Consider the following 18,457-nt stretch of genomic DNA (forward strand, 5'->3'; position numbering starts at 1 on the left):
TCCCAGAAAAAAAAGAAAAGGAAAAGGAGATTGTAAAAAAACCTGTTATCTGCCATTGATGATCCAGCAGTAACACGTAAGGCCATAGGTCACATAACCACAGGGTGACACTTGCTAGCTGTACCATACCTTCTGTGCTGAAACAGGAAAAAAACCTCAGCTCTCCCAAGATCAACCGAGACCAGCAAACATCAGCAACACAAGACAATCTCCACTCCTTCCTGCACTGTGGAAGGACACTAATGTAAAACAGTAAGGCACAGAGTAAGAGATCTCATAAGTGGGGAAAAAAAAAAAAAAAAAAAAAAAAGAAAAGAAAGAAGGAGAAAAAAAAAAAAATCCTTGTTAGCCAGAGATTACAAAGGAAGAAGAAGGAAGTAACAGGGGAAAAAAAAAAAAGCCCTGCAGCAATTTTGCCATTAGATAACAGGAATTTTTTCTTTTCCATTCCCCCCATCACTATCTCGAAAGACCAGTAATGCAGCAGAGACATAAACAGGGAATTTCAAAGAAACAAGGGAGGGACCACTTGAAAAAGCTGGAAATGAACAGAGGGCACTGAAGATATATGGATGTTGGGAGGAGGAGGGAAATAAATCCAGCTACTTAAGGGAAGTATGAGACACTACGGATCATAGGAGTCATAGGATCACAAACCCACTGTCAGGACCCAGGCTACTCCTCAAGCCAGACATCAAAAGATCCAATTTTCAAGTCCATTTGAGATTATTTTTTTGCTGCAATAGAAGTGGTTACACAGTAATTACAACATTTTCAAGGCTTCAGAGTGACACAACCTAGGCTGTATTAAGAGGTTATTGTCCCCTCTCACCTCGTCTGCCGTTTGACCAAAGTTTACAATGCCCTGGCAGAGGCAGAGCACATATAACTGTTTCATATTTGCCAAAGTTCACAGTCCAACAATTCATTTCAGGTTACATCTGGACCCTGATTGAAGCAAGGGGTGTTGCCTATCAGCAGCTGTCAGCTTTAACCTGCTCAACTGTCCCAGTTTATGCTGTTAGAGGTCATACTGTACCACCCTTCACTTCTCCAGAGCTTTCTCACCTATCACTTAAAAATTAATAAACCAAGTAACAATACTAGCATTCCAATTCACTACTTCTCATACACCTCCCAGAACTACAGATCACTTTGAAAGTCAACAGCTACTTACGTTTGAATGGCATCAAGTCCTGCCATCTTCATCTTCAACAAGCGGTCTCTCCAGTAATACTGGGGCACCCGTGAGTAGTGAATGCTACCCGAGATGTAACGGAAAGGTCTCCCATCCTTGACAAAGCAGTTACAGTCATAACCAATCTCAAAACTCCTCTGAGGTATATTCTGTGTACAAAACAAAACAAACAAAACAAAACAAAAACAAACTAAGAAAATCACAATATAATATTTCTGTGCCTTGAAAGACATGGAGAACAGCCTACACAACATCTGTAGGTTGTCCACAATAGAAGGTACAATGGTGCTAATGTAACTGATGGCGAATGGCTCTCCACTAGCTACATAGAGCCCACCAGAGCCTAACATAAAGGACTAGAATACATCTGCCAACCACTCAGCAAGGACAGGATTCACTGCTACATCAAAATATGCCACATGCATTCTCCACTTTTAATGAGTATATAGTACCATCTTTCTACAGTGATAACATTTTACAGTTTCTTACACCAGTGCAAATGATGAGGAATTAATTAGGAGAGATTTGGTGAACGCCAGCACTTTGCATTCAATGCTTCAATTTATTAAAATGTTAGAAAAGACAACCCTAAATCCAACTTCCTGTCATGCTCAAGTCTAGAAGCAAAAGCCAGCCATACTGAGACTCTTGGCATTTGAGGAACAAATACCACATTCCAAATGCTCCAGGGCACTGATAAATATATGCTTGAAAGCTTAGCTTCTAGTAAGTATAAAACTGTTTGATAGATCAGTCTGGCAGACTGCATACACTTATGTAAGTCACTAAAGATCAGTCATTTTTGGAGAAAGTCCTACTTTCAATGCCTTTCCAGCTAAGCACACCCAAACCAGGGAACTTAAAAAAAGAGGCAGGTAAATGCAGAACAAACATCTGTACTTGGTAGCCATAAGAAAAAATACCTAACTTCAAGAGTATGGGATTACTCCTCAAGTGAGCCTATGATCTTAGTAAGATTTAAACTACTATGACCAACAGCAGTTCTTCTTTTGCTTGTCAAAAACAAGGAAAAACAGAAGACCTTTTTTTTAAGTTCCTGGCTTTAATAACCTTTAATAACCTTTAATTTTTTTTTTTTAAACAAACCTTAACATCTCACATCTTACACCTCTCACGTATCTTTATCCCTGTCACCAGTACTACTTTTGTCTTGCACGCATCACCGAATAGTTGGCTGTTTGTCTTCATGTTCTATGACTCTGCATGTCCATTTGATCAGATTAGCACATTAAAAAAAAAAAATCCCTTCAATAAAAGATCAGTAGGGATTTATGAAGCAAAATTACAAGTTAGCAATTGTAATCAGTTAGTTCTCTATACCTATCAGAAAATGTCAGAAGTCAACCAAACCTCATGATTCATTGGATGTTATACTGGTCCAAATGAAACACACCTTCAAAAGTGTAAAATAAAAGCTGTTGAAGGACACTAGCCTTGTTCTTGGAAAGAGGGGCCTTGGCCTGCCTCATATTGAGAACAGGGCTTAGCAATTAGGAAATTGATTACATGAAACAAAAGCGATGAAATTAGAAAGGCAAGAGAGATGTAACCCCAGGTGACCCTCACTACACAAGAGCCATCCACTATCTGCCCAAAGGTTACGTAGGGATCAATAGACCGCACATAGTTTTGAAGAAATTTCCCATGAAATCACTTCTTTCTGTTAACTGGTGAACAATTTAAAAATAACAATAATGTGTACAATTACAGGAAGAGTAAAGAGAAATGAATGAAAAAAGTGCAATACAGTAAGCATGAATAACTGTAAAGTCACACATACTGAGACTTTTGGCCAACAACCAGACACAACCACCAAGCAAGAGCACACTCTTAGCGCAACAAGACTGCAAAAAGGAGCCAGTGCAATGTGTCACAGGCCAAAAGAACAAAAGTACAAACTACTGGATAGAGTACAAACAGAAAACACGCTCTCCTGAAAACTGCAGGGCAAAATTGCTGAGTAAACATGCCTACCCCTAGACTGATATTAAACAGAGCAACTGAGTGAGATAACACTCTGCAAACTGAAGACTACAAACTCCAAGGAGAAGGAAGGCTATAGTGTGTTGCAACTATGATAAAGGCATTTCTTCACAGAAAACATAAAATGAAGTTGTGGAAAATGTCTTAAATGCACATAGCAATCAAAAACATCCACTTATAGTGAGTAAGTGAAATTGTGTGGTGGACATGTAACAACTGATCTGAGATGATACAGCCCTGAGCTTGCAGGGAAACAAGAACTGTAAGAGACTGCAAAGTATTGCACAGGGGAAGCTATTTAAGCCCTGATCCCACAAACATGGACCCATTCTTAATATTACTTAACAATGAGTTCCATGAAAGTTGAAACAAATCTTGATTAACAAAGCTATGGATGTACCAGGTGTATAAAAAAAAAAAAAATCAGGCCCTTACAGTGCTGAGAAACACAAACCAACTGCTCTGGAACAAAAGTAACTAAAAGGTTTGGATTCTCCCTGGGAAATTATGGTGTTTTAGTAACTCCAGGCTGTTAAATCTCAAGTAAATTACAGCTGCAGAGAACACACAGGTATCTGCCATCTGCTTACTCTCCTCTCAATTCAAATTTAAGTGGCATTTTCCTAATCTTTAATTTATAACCTGCATCTTGATTCCAGGGCATGCTACACGAGGAATTGTACAGTGTGTATCCATCCCCTACGGAAACCATTCACCCTAATGAACACCAAGTCGATGTTTCACATACTTTGGCTGTTTTTTACTGTAGGGCACTGTGACAAGTTGCAGTATTAAAGCAGAACCACGTACTCATGGTTGTGAATACACAGCGGGAATGAATTCCCTGCATCTCCCTAGAAGATGGGGCAGTGGGTCTGCTAGTTTGGTAAGCAGATTCAACAGATACAAACTATCTGCACACTGTTTAGGATGCCCGTTTGTTCACACTGTGTCATATTAATGCCCCAGCTGAAAATTCAGACCCTTAGAGGCAGTGGTATAATGTTGCATCTTAAATACTCAGCATGTACTCACAAGGAAAAGGAAAGAACTAAATAATTTGTCCTTTCTTAAATCAGCTGTGAACTTATTTTTGCAACTTGAATGGTCTCTCAGCATAGGAAAAAAACTCATACCTTCAGCACACCAAACTATTTTACAGTGTCTAGAATCTCTCATTCTCCAAATTCACAAAATGTGGGGTTTTTTTCTTATTAGGAAAGCAAACAAATATGGACACAAACCCTCAATGAACCCCTACACCTGTGAAGATTTCCAGTATCTCTTACATAGACCATTCAAACATAGAACATCCCTTTCTCTAGCCGAAAGCTTAAGTACCAGAATTGAGAACCACAAATCACTCATTTTCTTCTGCTCCTTCCAAAAAACCTCTTAGTATGCTTTTTCTGCCCTTGCAGCAATTCTTTTCTCTGCATTACATCCTTATCGCTTCAGCTTGCACTTATTGCCCCAGGTAGGAATCAGGCAAATCTAATAGTGGCCTTACCTTTCCCATTTTCCACCACGCCTCACTTAGCAGTGTAGGTGGTGTAAGATTTTCCAGAACTAGTCAGATTTATTGTCAGTAGCTTTTTGTTGGTAAACAGAATTACTGTATTAAAATTATTCAGCATACACTGCTACAATAAATATTGGTACAAAATAAAAGGCCATTAGAGACATCTTTCTTGATAAGCGAATAAAGTTTTATTAAATCCCAACATTTGAAGCATTTGTTATACCACAATTTACATATTTTCAAACCCACTCTATACTGATTATATAATGTAATAAATACAACTTTGACAAAGTGATACTATTCTAGTCTAGTATTATTCTGACAGTTATTAACTCCCCCCCCACCCCAGTGAACTGGCCTTTTATAGGAAGAAATATATATTCATTTAGTTAAGTTCTCTAGATCAAATACATTCCACACACACACAAAATTTTTAAAAAACAATATAAAAAAATTCCAAAATAAGCAGCACAGCAATTTTTCTTATCTGGAATACTGAACACAGATCTAAATCATGTACATTCAGGTCAAATCGGAAAAAGCATAGAAAAAGCCTTGAGGGACAGTTAGGGATTGCTATCTTAGATTTTAGAAAAGGTTAATACCTCTCACTATCAAAAAGAAAGTTGATCTACAATACTTTCCATTCATACTTTTAAAAAGAAAAAGCAAAATAGGAAAAGGCTTTGAAGTGTTTTGGCACAGAAAGAAAACACTAAGTGATAACTAATCATCAAGCAAACAAGCTTTCAGAGGAAGGGAGTTAAGGAAAAAAAAAAAAAAAATCCAAGAACTATATTACATTGTGAGAACTGAACAAATTTATGAAATGACAATATGACCACTCCTAGAAGGGTAAAATCTGTTCCTAAAAGATCTTCAAAGTAGGGTACATAGAAATTAACAAAGAGGTCATCTATGAACCCCTGGGATGGAAGGACCACTTCAGCTAGGTTTTTGCACACATTTGGACAGAATGAAGAGAGAAATAAAAAGGGTAGGGGGAAAGAAAAAAAAGAAAAAAAAATACTACTAGCAACTCTCTGGGAAACTAACACCACCTAAAATCAGTCCCACAAAAGCCTCCCTATAAAGAAACTTGCTTAACAATTAGTCTTTTTAAGACAGTAATAACCTTCAGTGTAACAAATGAGAAGCTATTCTCCCAGACCACTTGGCCTAGAGGGAATACTCTGCACTACTAAACTCAGAACACAGCTTTTAACCAAAGGATGTTGATAAGTAAACAGAGGATATCAAGATTCTCTCTACACAAGACCATTTGACACTACTGAGGTTCTTTCTCAACAGTGACGGGAAAGAACCTCAGAAGGACCCCATGCAGGCAGTGGGCAGTGTTAAGTACAGGTGGAAGCTTTAGGACACTTAAGCAGATATTATTGCACAAGCATAGAAGAAGTTTACAAAATTATAGGTGCTGGGAAATAGAAGTTATCTAGTCTGGCAAGTAGGGAGCCTGGCTGGTCAGGTATTCAGTCTTCGGACTAAGAGAGGAATGACTTATCTGGCTTTTCCACCACACATGACACGTTTACATTATTTCTCAATATTCCTGTGAGTAAAATGCAAGATATTTGTACAGAGGAACAGGATACAAAACCAGCTTAGCAGTTACAAACTGGGGGGGGGCGCTGAAAGGAGGCTGAAAGGCTGAAACTTCAAAATTTCATTTACAGAAAAACTTGAGTTTTCAAAGTCTATGGTACTCTTCAAATACACCTCCTGCAAAGCATGAACACGAGCTGAAGAATAAACAGAAACAGGATGCCTGGTTCAGGATCACACAGAAAGGCAGAAAAAGACTGAACAATACAATTCTGGTCTTGCCATCATCAGCCTCCTCTGTAAGCACTGATCTCTTTTCCCTCACACCATGCAGGTCTGCCTGAGAATGACCTGGGTTCTGGCAGCCAGAAAGGCAGAGTAAGGGAGACCCTGTGGCTACAGCTGGAGGCCTCAGAGGCAAGATTCCCAGACTTGCATTGTTCATGGAGTGTCATACAGCAACACTGAGGTGGATGGAGAGAAGACAGGAAGAAGTACAGAAGTAAACTCTTTCATCAAGCCTGGACAATATACGCACATTAATTTACATCCTAGCTTTCTTAGATGAACAAAAACATACATAAGCAAGAATATTTTTATTAATATTTTCTAATATCTCAAATTTCCTACAATTATATTAATTTGTGTTAAGACCTTCTAGGAAAGAGAAAGAGAAATTCTCCATCCGTTATTATCCTGTAGCAGTTATTCTGCTATATGCGTATCAAAGAATCAGGACATTGATACACAAATGCTATTAAAAAAAAGTTACCTGCTGCAGAGTTTAGGACACCATTTACTTGAAATAGTAAAACCTTAAAGTTCAAGTATTAACCCACTGAATCTCATTTGCATTGTTTTCAAATAGTATCTCCTTACTCTTGTAAGAGAAAAATCACAGAAGAGAAATTAAGCATAAACAAAAAAACCACAGAATGAAGAGAAAAGAGGTTGAGTATTTTAGATTTTGTGTTTTCCATCAGGAGGCACTGTATGCTCAGACAGGAACAGAAATTACATTAATGACAAGTTTTCTTTCTCATTTGCTTTTATTAGAGTAATTTTCAGTAAATAATTACTAGATGCCAAATTATTGAGGGGAAAATGCCTGCAGAAAGACAGCTACTTTCACCCTTTGGTATCAGTCTCCTCAGCTTTTTAACTGGAAAAAAATTAAATTTCAGGAACTGATGCCTGGCAACTTACTGTACTGGTAAGCAGAACAGACTGGAAGCCCTGGTGCATGCTGCAGACAGATAGCAGGATAAAGACATCCAGCCTCAATAAAAAAAAAAAAAAAAACAAGACTATTCCCTTTCCATAACATTTCTGGCAGAAGGCTTTTAAGAGTTTACATACTCAGTAAACACTCTGCAGTCCCTTCTGCAAAACATGCATGAGCGATTTCACTGAAGACATCAGGTCTTCACCTGTCTGAGATTTGGTAAGGCAGCTGCCTGATGGATAATAAACAGTAGAACATGAAGTAGCCACAGGACACAGATATTACTAAACATGCACAGGACACACATTATCTCCATGACAGTGCTACCTTTAAGTGCAGAACTTCAATAATCATGAGCTCAAAGAACTAATTTCTTAAGTATTTTAACATGCCCCAAATTTGTTTCATAGGCCCAAGATAAGTTAGTGTTTTCTGCTCAAACTCAACAGACTTCTGCTGAAGTCCACCCTAACACATCTTTGGCTTCCATGAAAAAGATTTTGCTTTCAGAACAGGAGAGCCAATATACTGACCAAAAAGGATGGTAGAAGTCTGTCAAACAGAAGGCTGCTCAAGGAGAACGTAGAATTATCTCTGTTATTTCAGCTCTGCTGCCCAGCCTCATGGGTATTCCAAAGTACATTGTCCCTGGGCTGACGTAGACAAAGGTGTTCTGCCCAACTTTGTACAAGCCAACAAAGAAGGGATTCAGAAAATATGCCCCAGCATTTAGTGGGAACATCTGGCCTCCATGAGTATGGCCAGAGAGAATTAAATTTATGTCTGGTCTCTCCTGAAGAGCCCACTTTGCAGCAATCGGCTGATGAGCTAACAGCACTATTGCATGCTCACTGCTACAATCCCTGAGAGCTTTTTTTAAATCCATGCCATGCCCTGAGTAGCGCAATGCATCTGCTTCAATATCATCAACGCCAGCCAGGCAGAACCAGTCATCAGTGCTCTTTGGTGAAACGATCTTCACATTCTCATTATGGAGTGGTCGAATGTTAAATGATTTTAACAGCTCAAACCAGTTGCTAACATCTGACGTGTAGTACTCATGGTTTCCTGTGACAAAGTATGTCCCCAAAGGGGAGTTAAGTTCTCCAAGAGGCTCAACAGCAGGTCGTATGATCGCTGCCTCGGAGTCAGTCAGGTCCCCAACAATCACAGTGATATCTGGTTTCAAAGCCTTAACCATTCTCACAATCATGGCAAGCTTGGTCTTCCCAACTGTAGGCCCCAGATGGATATCTGAAAGCAACACCACCTTCAGATTATTCATTGTTGAGGGCAGCTTGTGAACTGGAATCTCCACTGAATTCACAGTAGGAGGCCGGGAAGCGTTTAACAGCCCAACAACAGTCAGCACAACAGTCAGCATGACTGACAAAATTGGTTTCACTGCTGTTCTGCTGTTCTTGTTGCCAGTACCTGGCTTAGCGCCTCTCCCAGCCAAGAACTTGTAAGCCTGCTCTACAGAGCCTAGAGTGAAGAGGAAGAAGATAAGAATGATATAGGCCCCTAGGCAAGTGTAGGCAGCTAAAGAAAAGAAGTAGGGCTCCTCAGCAACAAGAAATAGCAATGTAAAGAAGCTTGAATGAGCCAAAGCCAAGAACATGAATACAGCTACTTTCCATGGCATGAAACAGAAGGAGTTGGCAGCTGAAGACCTGGAGAACGTGGTGACTGTGCTTCTCCAAACATGAAGAGATCCTATCAACATGAGCACATTAGCAAATAGTGCCATCTGCAGCCTTAGAAGCCAACGTCGTGTCCTGAACTCGAGTTGTTCTGCGAGATAACTCCGCGATAGCATCATAGAGAAGAAAATCACTCCTGCAGCCATAGCAGCCTTTGCTTCAAGAGGCAATTGCTTGAAGGAGATCATCCTTGCTTCCTGATCGTTCCCTTCTGTTCTGCAGAAGTCTCCAGCAGGCAATAATGTAGTTATGAAGGGATGCCTTGGGTCAACAAAGCCTGCAACCAGGAACCAGTATCAGCCTTTTAAAAATATTACACACATTCCCTTTTTTCCCAGACTGCGATAAAGGACTGTTACTCTGTACATACCACCCAGAACACCGGGTCATGCAGAATCACTATCATAAAGACAGGGGAGGAGATTTCCTGGTGTGGAATAACTCAGACAACTGAAAACACTGGATTCTGGCAGTCCACTTCCATGCTCCCTGCCTGCCTCCCTCAGTGATTCCTCTCCCCTTTTTTTAATATGCTGTTTCCTCATTAAGACCTCCTTACAGCCATTCCTCCCCTCTTTTTTTTTTTTTAATATGCTATTTCCTCATTAAAACTTCCTTATAGTAGATGGCAATAGATCACAACAGTGATACAATGAGTGCTGGAAACAATCATTATAGTAATTGCAAACAATCATTAATAGTATTTGTAAACCCTGTACATGTTGTGTGACTACACTGCATCTGCTGTTAACTTAGCACATGTGTTTTCTGTTCTTCTTCCCAAGCAGTTAGCTCCGCCTCAAAAGCAGGTCTCACCCTACATCATTCTTACTGAATGCAAGAGGTTCTACTAACAGCAGCAGTGAAATCCCCACTGGAATAGCTACCAGATGCAACTGTGGTCCCAAAAACTGCAGATGATGTACTGGCAGATATCCTGGCCTCCAATTGTGAGTAAGACTCCCTCAAAGCCCTGAAAATTGGTAGGACCAGTGAAACCCACTCTGGTATTTTGCTACTAACTTCCCACTCATGTCCACTACGTGTACAATTCCCAAGACTCAACACCTACTTCAGCATATCCTGGGCTAAGAGGATGCAATGAAGTTGAAAAGGGATTCAAACATCAGACATTGTGCTCCTTTAGAAGTAAAGGGAGCACTAAGTGTAACGCATCTCTGCTCCCAGATTGAAAATAAGCAAGCATCAGTTATGCTTCAATCGTACTGGAATGCCCTGTTTTGCTCTGTATTTTGCTTAGAGTTAATAGTGTTTCCCTGCACAGTTCCATTTAAAATAAACCTACTGTTTTATTTTAGGCATAGATGACAAAAGTTTGGATGGTTTTTCATAACACACAATAGAGAACAAGTTTGAGATAACAAGCTACCTTATTTAAAGTAAGTGTATGTCACTGCATGGCTTTCAAAACACTTCCTGTCTCTCCGTCCACACTTAACTAGAGAAAAAAGTAAGCAATCATTACAGCCAAAAATATCTCGGAACTAGGGCACGAAAGTTCTGCAGTGAGCTTGAACCCAGAAGTCTACAAACCCAAGTCTGCCAAGTTGCTTATCTACAGCATAAACTTTCTCAAGCTAATTTAAAAGAACATTAGCACCTCTGTGATGACAGGATCCTGCTATATTTTGAGGACTAGATCAAATCTTAAGAAGCCCCTTCCCTCACGGCTTGCTCAGGCAACTGTGGGTTCATAGAGAAATTGTGCCTCCCAGCCTCAGTTCCTCAAGCCCTCTCAGCTGTTACAACACTATTCTTAAAAAGCAGTGGTATTTTACAGGCATGCCTCTGCAGAAAATAAACAAAGCTAGGAAGACAAGAGCATAAGAAATGCCCTACTGGTACAAGTCCACAGTTCCTCTAGACACCAGGCCATATTCTGTCTGGACAAGAGCATTAAGAAACGTTGTTTAAAGAAATGACATGACCCTGCACACTGCCTGTGGCCTGCTCCCCTCATACTTCTCCAGCTGACAAAGCTGTTACATTAGGGGTGTTAGAAGGTACATCCTTGCCTAGTCATTTTGGAATGCTGTTTATGATCCTGACAAATTTTAATCTGGCTAATCCTTTTTTTTTTGCAATCTGTTAAATATTGTCTGCTTCTACAACTCTCCATATCAGCAAATTCCTGAAATTATATACACATTCAAAGTATTTTATCTGTTTTAAACTAACCTACTACATCCATCAAGTACCCCTCTTCTAATACTACTGAATTTCGTGAGTACTGTTTTTTGATTCCTCTTACCCACTACTTTCAGAATTTTGTAATTCTCAGCCATAACCCCACCCCTCAGAGACCATATTTAGTGTCATCCAAGCTTCCCTTTGATAAAGGTCTCCCATGAGGTTGCGCTACTTTTCACACACCTTTAACCACCTGTGCATCATGCAATTAGCAACATCTATCAAGGTAACACTGACGCTCTGCTTCAAACCCAAGGCTTGAGCGACAAGGCACAGCTCTGGCAGCAACTGCAAAGGCTGAGGGTTTGCCCAGGTCCTTGGTTAGGCAGTGGTACGACAGGACAGCAGACAAAGCAGCAACAGGACAGGTTCTGCTGAACCTGTGCAGAACAGGAAAAACTTCTTTTCCTCCTCTCACACGCCACAGGAAGAGCAAGTTTTCCAATGGGATCTACTAATGGAGTGTCGGGATAAGGCAACTGCAACTCGATTTCTGCGTGTGTGTGTGTGTGGTCGTCGTCGCCCCCCCCTCCCGCGCCCAGGTTGCTTACTGAGGCCTTATAACACATTATTTTTTTCAGAGCTGAGTCTGAACGGTGAAAGGCACTCAGCCGACCCCGGCGATCGCCCGCCGTCCCCCCCCACCCCGGCCACCGAAGGCAGGGGCACAGCTCACGGCCCGGGGTGCCAGGGCAGCACCGCCAGCCCTTCCGCGATACAAACAACGAGGGCCCGGCGCGACCGGGAGCGGGCAGGGCCTGCCCGGGAGAAGGAACCGGCCCCGCCGCCGCCGCACCTGCCCCGGCAGCTCCCCCCTCGGCGCAGCCACAGGCCCCGAATCACACCGCCCTGAATAACCGCTCACCGCTAAGGAGTTAAAAACGGACCCCGCTTCCCCCGGGGGCGGGAGGACGCCCCCCACCCCAGCAACCAGGAGGCCGCACGGCGCAGGCCCCCAGTCCCACCGCTGCACAGCGGCTGCCTTGTGGGGAGGCGAAGGGACTCACCGCCGCCCGGAGGACCACCGCCACGCTGACCAGCGGGAGCAGAAGCCGCAGCATGACTGCCACCAGCCAGCTCTCGTCAGCCCGCCGTCCCATGACACGGCGGCGTCAGCGGACTGCCCCGCTGGGCTGGGCCGGGCCGGGCCTGCTCCGCCCCGCCCCGCCTCCCGTCCGGGGAACTGCCGAGGGCAGCACGGGCACCCCGCCTTCTCGCCGGCACCCACAGCTCGGGCGTGCTGCCCGCACGCTTGCCTCCTCCTGCCCTCGCCTCCTGCCGGCCCAGGCCCGGGGATTTGCCCCAGCTCCTCAGAGGGGATGAAGGAAGCACCCCCCCACACCTCCCCTGCCGTTTTGGCTGGGCAGAAACGCCTCGCACACCTCCTCCACCCACCCCAGCCCAAGGAGGTGGAAGATGCGTCTCCCGGCCTCCAGGCCAGAAGCAGAGGCGCTGACGCTCCAGACCGCCATGCCGGCGGGACAAAAAGGAGGTGGGAGGTGGCCCTACACCCCCTTCCACCCACGCGGCCAATTTCCACATCGTGTGCGAGGAGGCTATAGGAGGAGGACGACGAAATCCAGGGCAAGAGAGGAAGGGGAAGAATCCGAAAACGGAAAGGGGGAGAGCAAAAAATCCTAAAAAAAAAATTTCCTAAAACGGAAAGGGGCGCCCCTGGGCGATCTCCCATCCCAGTAGTAACCGGGCCCGCCTCTCCTTAGCTTCCAAGGTCCGGCACCTAAAGAGTAGCGCGCTTCCACACTGACCAGCCCCTCGGCCCGCCCCGGCCCCGCTTTCCCCACCACCGACTCTTCCCTGGGGCCGCGCACACCCTCCCTGGGGCGGAGCGGGGCCGGGCCGGACCGGCTCCCCCCGCCCCCCGACACGACCCCTCCCCGGTCCCGGCCCGGCCCCGGCCTCGCCGCTCCCCCTCTCCCCGTGTCGGCGACGTGGTGTCCGGGCGGCGGCGCAGGCATGTGGCCGGTGTTGGCGGCGCTGCTGGCGGTGGCGGGGGCGCAGTACGAGCGCTACAGCTTCCGCAGCTTCCCGCGGGACGAGCTGATGCCCCTCGAGTCCGCCTACCGCTACGGCCTGGACCAGTACAGCACCGAGAACTGGCCCGAGAGCGTCAACTACCTAGAGGTCAGCATGCGGCTCTACCGCCTGTTGCGCGACAGCGAGGCCTTCTGCCACCGCAACTGCAGCTCCGCCGGGCAGCCCCCCGCCGCCGCCGCCGCCGCCGCCCTCCCCGCCGCCGGGGGAGCGCTGGCCGAGCTGCGCCTCCTGGCCGGGGTGCTGCGGCGGGCCCAGTGCCTGCGGCGCTGCAAGCAGGGCTTGCCCGCCTTCCGCCAGGCCCAGCCTGGCCGCGACCTGCTCGAGGACTTCCAGCGCCGAGAGCCCTACAAGTACCTGCAGTTCGCCTACTTCAAGGTGAGGCCCGGCCCTTCATCCCCTCTCCCCTCCCGTCCCATCTCTCTGCCCTCCCCGGCCTCCGCTCCCCACCCCGGCCTCGGCTTCCTGAAATCTCACCTGGTCCAGTGTTACCCTCCAGCCAAGCCAAGCCATGCGTGCCTGTCAGCGACCCTCAGTGATGTTGTGGTGGAGGCCCTGCACAGCCTCGATGGATGGCAGTGCCCTGTGGGCCAGTGCTGGAAAAGCCTCCTGTCCTGCTGACCTGCCCCATCCCTGGAAACAGTCAAGGCCAGGCTGGATGCAGCTCAGAGCAATCTGATCTGGTTGGAGATGTCCCTGCTTCTTGCAGGGAGGTTGGACTGGGTGACCTTTAAAGGTCCCTTCCAACCCTAATGATTCTGTGATCTCTCACCTGGCCCTTGGAGCAGGTTACTCAAGGCTGTAGCCCCATTCGCCGTTGCCTTCCTCACACCAGTTTAGTCGCCAACTGGCATCCACCACACCTCCATTTCTCTTCCTCCATGGTCGAGCCCCCCAGTCCCAGCCCTCCTGGGCTGCCCACCCAGCACATCATCATCTTCTCCTTGGCAAGTCTTTCAGCTCCTTCCTCCCACCCACCTCATGGAACCCACAGTGGGACCACCGTGTGCCTTATCTTCCCCCCTGCTTGCCCACGTAGTCCCGTCCAGCTCTCTCTTCACTCGTTTTTCCACTACTTATCCAGCATGTCGCCTTGATTAGCCCCTCCAGTTCTTCCCAGATCCCCAGCCACTGGACCCTGCCTCCTTGTCCTGTTGTGCCTTGCCTACTCCTGCTCCTTTCACCTTCCCATTGGCCTTCCTTTCTTCTAACTTTCTCTGAAACCTTTTTCAGACCCTTCATGTCGCTGCTCTGCTACTGCAAGGGCTCTTCGCTGCTTCCTCTCCCTCAACGTGTCCATCTTCCTCGCTTGCTCTCTTCTGGTCCAGGTCTTTCAAGTGCAGCAGCCCCCAGCCTGTGACCTGCAGATAGCCTGGTGCCTGCAAAACTCCAGTTTTGTTACAGCCGCGGGAAGGAATACAGCAAAAATTGGCTGCTGAAGTGTGACACTAATGCTGGCCCTGGAATGGTATTTCCTTTTTGCTCTTGGGTCAGCCAAGACTGGGGACATGCACCTCTTTTAAGAGATTTCATCCCATTTTTCCAGCTTCTTGTCATCCTTCAGTCCAGGCTTTAATTGACAATTTTCTCCCTCCTTTTCATCTTCATCTTCTGTTCTCTAAATCAAGGTCCATTGCTCATGCCATCCCATCAGATACTGCAATTATTTGCATTTCAAATAAATGGGACATCTGTCGGGGGAGAAAACAAGCTGAACTCTTTTGTTAGATTGCTTAGCACTTAGAGATTCACTCCCAGGATATCCCAGAATACATTGTATAGGGTTGTATGCTTGTGCCTTCTTTTTGAGATTGCTGCTTGAAAACACAAATCTTCTTAGCTGTTGCTGTATCTGATTTGTAGGAGTGCTCTTTTCTTACAAAAATATTCAGTGGTTTTCCCAAGTTACACAAACGGATGCAAGGAAATGTGTTCTCATAAAACAGGAACAGTATCCACACACACAGTATCACACCGGCATAATTCTGTGCATTTAAAGCCATTCCTTAGACCATGCAGAACAATTTCACTTTATACATTAAACACTCTGCACACACAGAACAGAAAATATTAAACAAGGGACATTTCTTTTGAATAACAGAATGAGCAGGCATTCCTCACATTCTCAAAGCCGTACATGGATACCAGAATGGTATCACCACAAATGTTTCAGTTCCTTGTCTGTCGTACTTTAACTATTCATTCCTCCCCCTATGGTACATACAAAGTTTGAAATGTATGCATCACAGCAAAAACCATCCCTACTTAGTGTTTCTGATAGAGTTAAGTAACTGCAGGTAGGAATGTGAGAGGGACACTGGAGAAATCCCTTCCTTCCCCTTTATACGGTTTTTTGATCACATTTGCAGCAGGTTTGGTGCCTGCCAATAGCATTTATAATACAGGAAGAAAGCAGAGGGGAACGTTTTGTGTAATCTTTTAGAGCGACCCTGTGTTTATTCAGGTGGGTTCCACAGTGAAGTTTTGCCACGTCTTAGATCGTGGGAGTATATGTTTCTGTGCTGCTGCTTGCTCCTCTGGAGGGAGCTTTCTCATAGCCAGTGAGTTCGCTTAGGAACGTTCTTCTACAAATTTTAATTATTTTTTTTAGTAGTAAAAATTGAAACCAAGAGTGAATTATGGACTAAGCAAAAATGAGAGTTGTGTCAGCCTACCAACAAACAGGGTTAAAGCGTAAAGCACAAAAGAAGCTAGGCATTTGACGAAAGTGCAGCTGAGATTCTGCTTTGCGTTTAGCACCGCCTGGGCTGACTGGAAGCACACAGTTTTGGGACAGGCAGGAAGGGCAGCTGGCAGAGTTCCAGTACTGGGACACTTAGAGAGGCACAGCAGCAAGAGCTGATGTTAGGGATGAAGTATTTCTTTAGTGCAGTTGTCTCTCAAGTTTCTGTCTGAAATGAAAGGGTGCCTTTTATAGGTGCAAGTAGAAGAGTGCATGTGCGTACGTGCGTCTGATTCCGGCTCTTAGTTTAGAGCGCGCGCTTTCATAAGCTATTTCAGATGTGAGGTCGAACTCTATATCACCTACACATCAATACGCTCGGTGGGTTGATATGAATCTTGGCTTACAAGGGGAAAGATTTTAACATTTCACAAATACTTAAGACTTTCTCTCTCACTCTTCCTAAATATGTGTATATATACTATATAGTTTATAAAAATGTGTAAATATAGAAAACAGAAAATAAAAACACATGCACACAGAAGTACATACGTATTTGGCACATGCAGTTGTAAATGAGGAATACATACTTTACAAAGTATCTCTAATGGGGTTTAAATTTAGTTTTAAAATGGGTGCAGAAAATCACATAATACATTAGGACACAATTATTGAGTAAGTCCCTGCTGTTTGCTCTAACTTCGTAACACCCTCAGGAAGATACATCATTGTAGTATTGTGTTTTGTGCAGATAGGCAAATAAGTAACGTAAGCACCATATAAACATGGTAAGTGGATGACTCCTGCCCCGTAGCCATAGATTAGCATCAGTAATTTCAGTGAGATTCCCACACAGGAGCAACAGTAGTTGACTCTTGTGCCTTGTCAGCTTTATGAAGAGGGGAGGGAGAAGAGGAAAAAAAATCTTCATTTTGACTTAAAATCATCATGCATGCTATCTGCAACAATAATAGAGTTTTTAAAATTAAAAAAAAATGTTCATGGTGATGCAGCTAGGAGTAAAACTGAGAAAAATCACATGAGTTTTACTGTACTGTTTTATCTGCTGAGACTGTGAAGTAGAAGTACATTTGGGAATATAGAGGCTGTAGAAAAGTTCATTGACAAAAAAATGGGAAACTTTGCACTGTTTGTTTGAAATTAACCTTTTTTCTCCCCTTCCTCCTCTCCCCATCCCTGTTTAGGCTAATAATCTTCCAAAAGCTATTGCAGCAGCTCACACATTTCTTCTGAAGCATCCAGATGATGAAATGATGCAAAGAAATATGGCCTACTATAAGAGCATACCTGATGCAGAGGAGCATATTAAAGACTTGGAGACAAAACCTTATGAGGTATGCTTTTTATTCAGAGTTTAGTCTTTTGGAACTGTTCTTCTCTTATTGGGTGAGATTCAAGGATCTCGTTTGCTTATGTGTTCTCAGTTCTTACTCTGCTTTCCCTTATGCTGTCTTCCTGTTCTGCCCTCTTGATGCATTCAGTAATTCTCATTTCTTGTGCTTTTATGAATGAGTTCCATAAATAAGTCACAGTAAATCACAGGCAGTGGCATACCTGAAAGCTTCTATATGCAGATCACTACTGGAACTAAGCGGGTGCATAGAGTTATTCAAAGGCATGAGTGCTGTAGTGGCACAGCTTAAAATAACTAGGACATTTGGGGTTAAGGCTCCATTGCAAATCTCTGTCAAAAGCTGTGCCTTAGACTTACACTGTTCCCTCTGTCCAGCAGGCCTTTCTGTTCATCAGAAATAGAATTACATACTCTACTCTCTAGGAAATACCTGGTAAAATCCATTAGTCATCTGTATTTGTTGTCCGCACGTTCGTTGGATAACAGCCTGTATAGTAATCTAGAAATGCAGAGCCATCATTTACTGTATGTGAATTTACACACAGCTTTCCATAGATCAATTACTGCTGGTTTTCATTCCTGCCAATTTTTCAGAATCTCTTTGTCAGGGCTGTGAGAGCATACAATGGTGACAACTGGAGAACGTCCATCTCGGACATGGAACTGGCTCTTCCTGATTTCTTCAAAGCCTATGATGACTGTATAGCAGCCTGTGAAGGCTCCCGAGAGATCAAAGATTTTAAAGACTTTTATCTCTCCATTGCAGGTGAGTGGTTAGGAAACAGTAAGGAAAGATGTCCCAAAAGTGCATTTCAGTTTATCCGTAGGAGTAGCTACCAAAGTCCTCTTCTTCAGTTTGCAGTGTGAAATGCACATGGTGCCCCCTTCTCAGTTTGGGCCAATATAAGTTTATTAGAT

General features: G+C 44.2%; 3 protein-coding genes across 4 annotated transcripts in view; 1 reads left to right on the plus strand and 2 right to left on the minus strand.

Moving 5' to 3' along the window:
- The window catches only part of GLB1 (galactosidase beta 1), a 46,728-nt gene extending 34,173 nt beyond the window's left edge, over window positions 1–12,555 (minus strand). The window contains exons 1-2 of the mRNA XM_086742873.1: window positions 12,437–12,555; window positions 1,178–1,347 (exon numbers count right to left, since the gene is read on the minus strand). Coding sequence (XP_086598999.1) covers window positions 1,178–1,347; window positions 12,437–12,529 — 263 coding nt within the window. The 5' untranslated portion in view covers window positions 12,530–12,555. The remainder of the gene's footprint in view (window positions 1–1,177; window positions 1,348–12,436) is intronic.
- On the minus strand, window positions 6,392–9,406 carry TMPPE (transmembrane protein with metallophosphoesterase domain). The gene has a single exon (XM_010126787.2). The coding sequence runs from the start codon at window positions 9,404–9,406 to the stop codon at window positions 8,087–8,089; it is 1,320 nt and encodes a 439-aa protein (XP_010125089.1). The 3' UTR covers window positions 6,392–8,086.
- Window positions 12,556–13,217: 662 nt separating the features above from the next.
- CRTAP (cartilage associated protein) overlaps window positions 13,218–18,457 on the plus strand; it is a 33,352-nt gene continuing 28,112 nt past the window's right edge. The window contains exons 1-3 of one of the 2 annotated variants that reach the window (XM_086741635.1): window positions 13,218–13,859; window positions 17,370–17,519; window positions 18,134–18,305. In XM_086741635.1, coding sequence (XP_086597761.1) covers window positions 13,404–13,859; window positions 17,370–17,519; window positions 18,134–18,305 — 778 coding nt within the window. In that variant the 5' untranslated portion in view covers window positions 13,218–13,403. The remainder of the gene's footprint in view (window positions 13,860–17,369; window positions 17,520–18,133; window positions 18,306–18,457) is intronic. The other variant, XM_010118012.2, reaches the window with a different exon arrangement.

This window comes from Chlamydotis macqueenii, chromosome 2, assembly GCF_036417535.1.
Source record: "Chlamydotis macqueenii isolate bChlMac1 chromosome 2, bChlMac1.mat, whole genome shotgun sequence".
NCBI lineage: Eukaryota > Metazoa > Chordata > Aves > Otidiformes > Otididae > Chlamydotis > Chlamydotis macqueenii.

What these genes read in the sequence shown, in the direction of transcription:
- TMPPE (XM_010126787.2), bottom strand. Translation starts at nt 9,406, where the DNA reads ATGATCTCCTTCAAGCAATTGCCTCTTGAAGCAAAGGCTGCTATGGCT.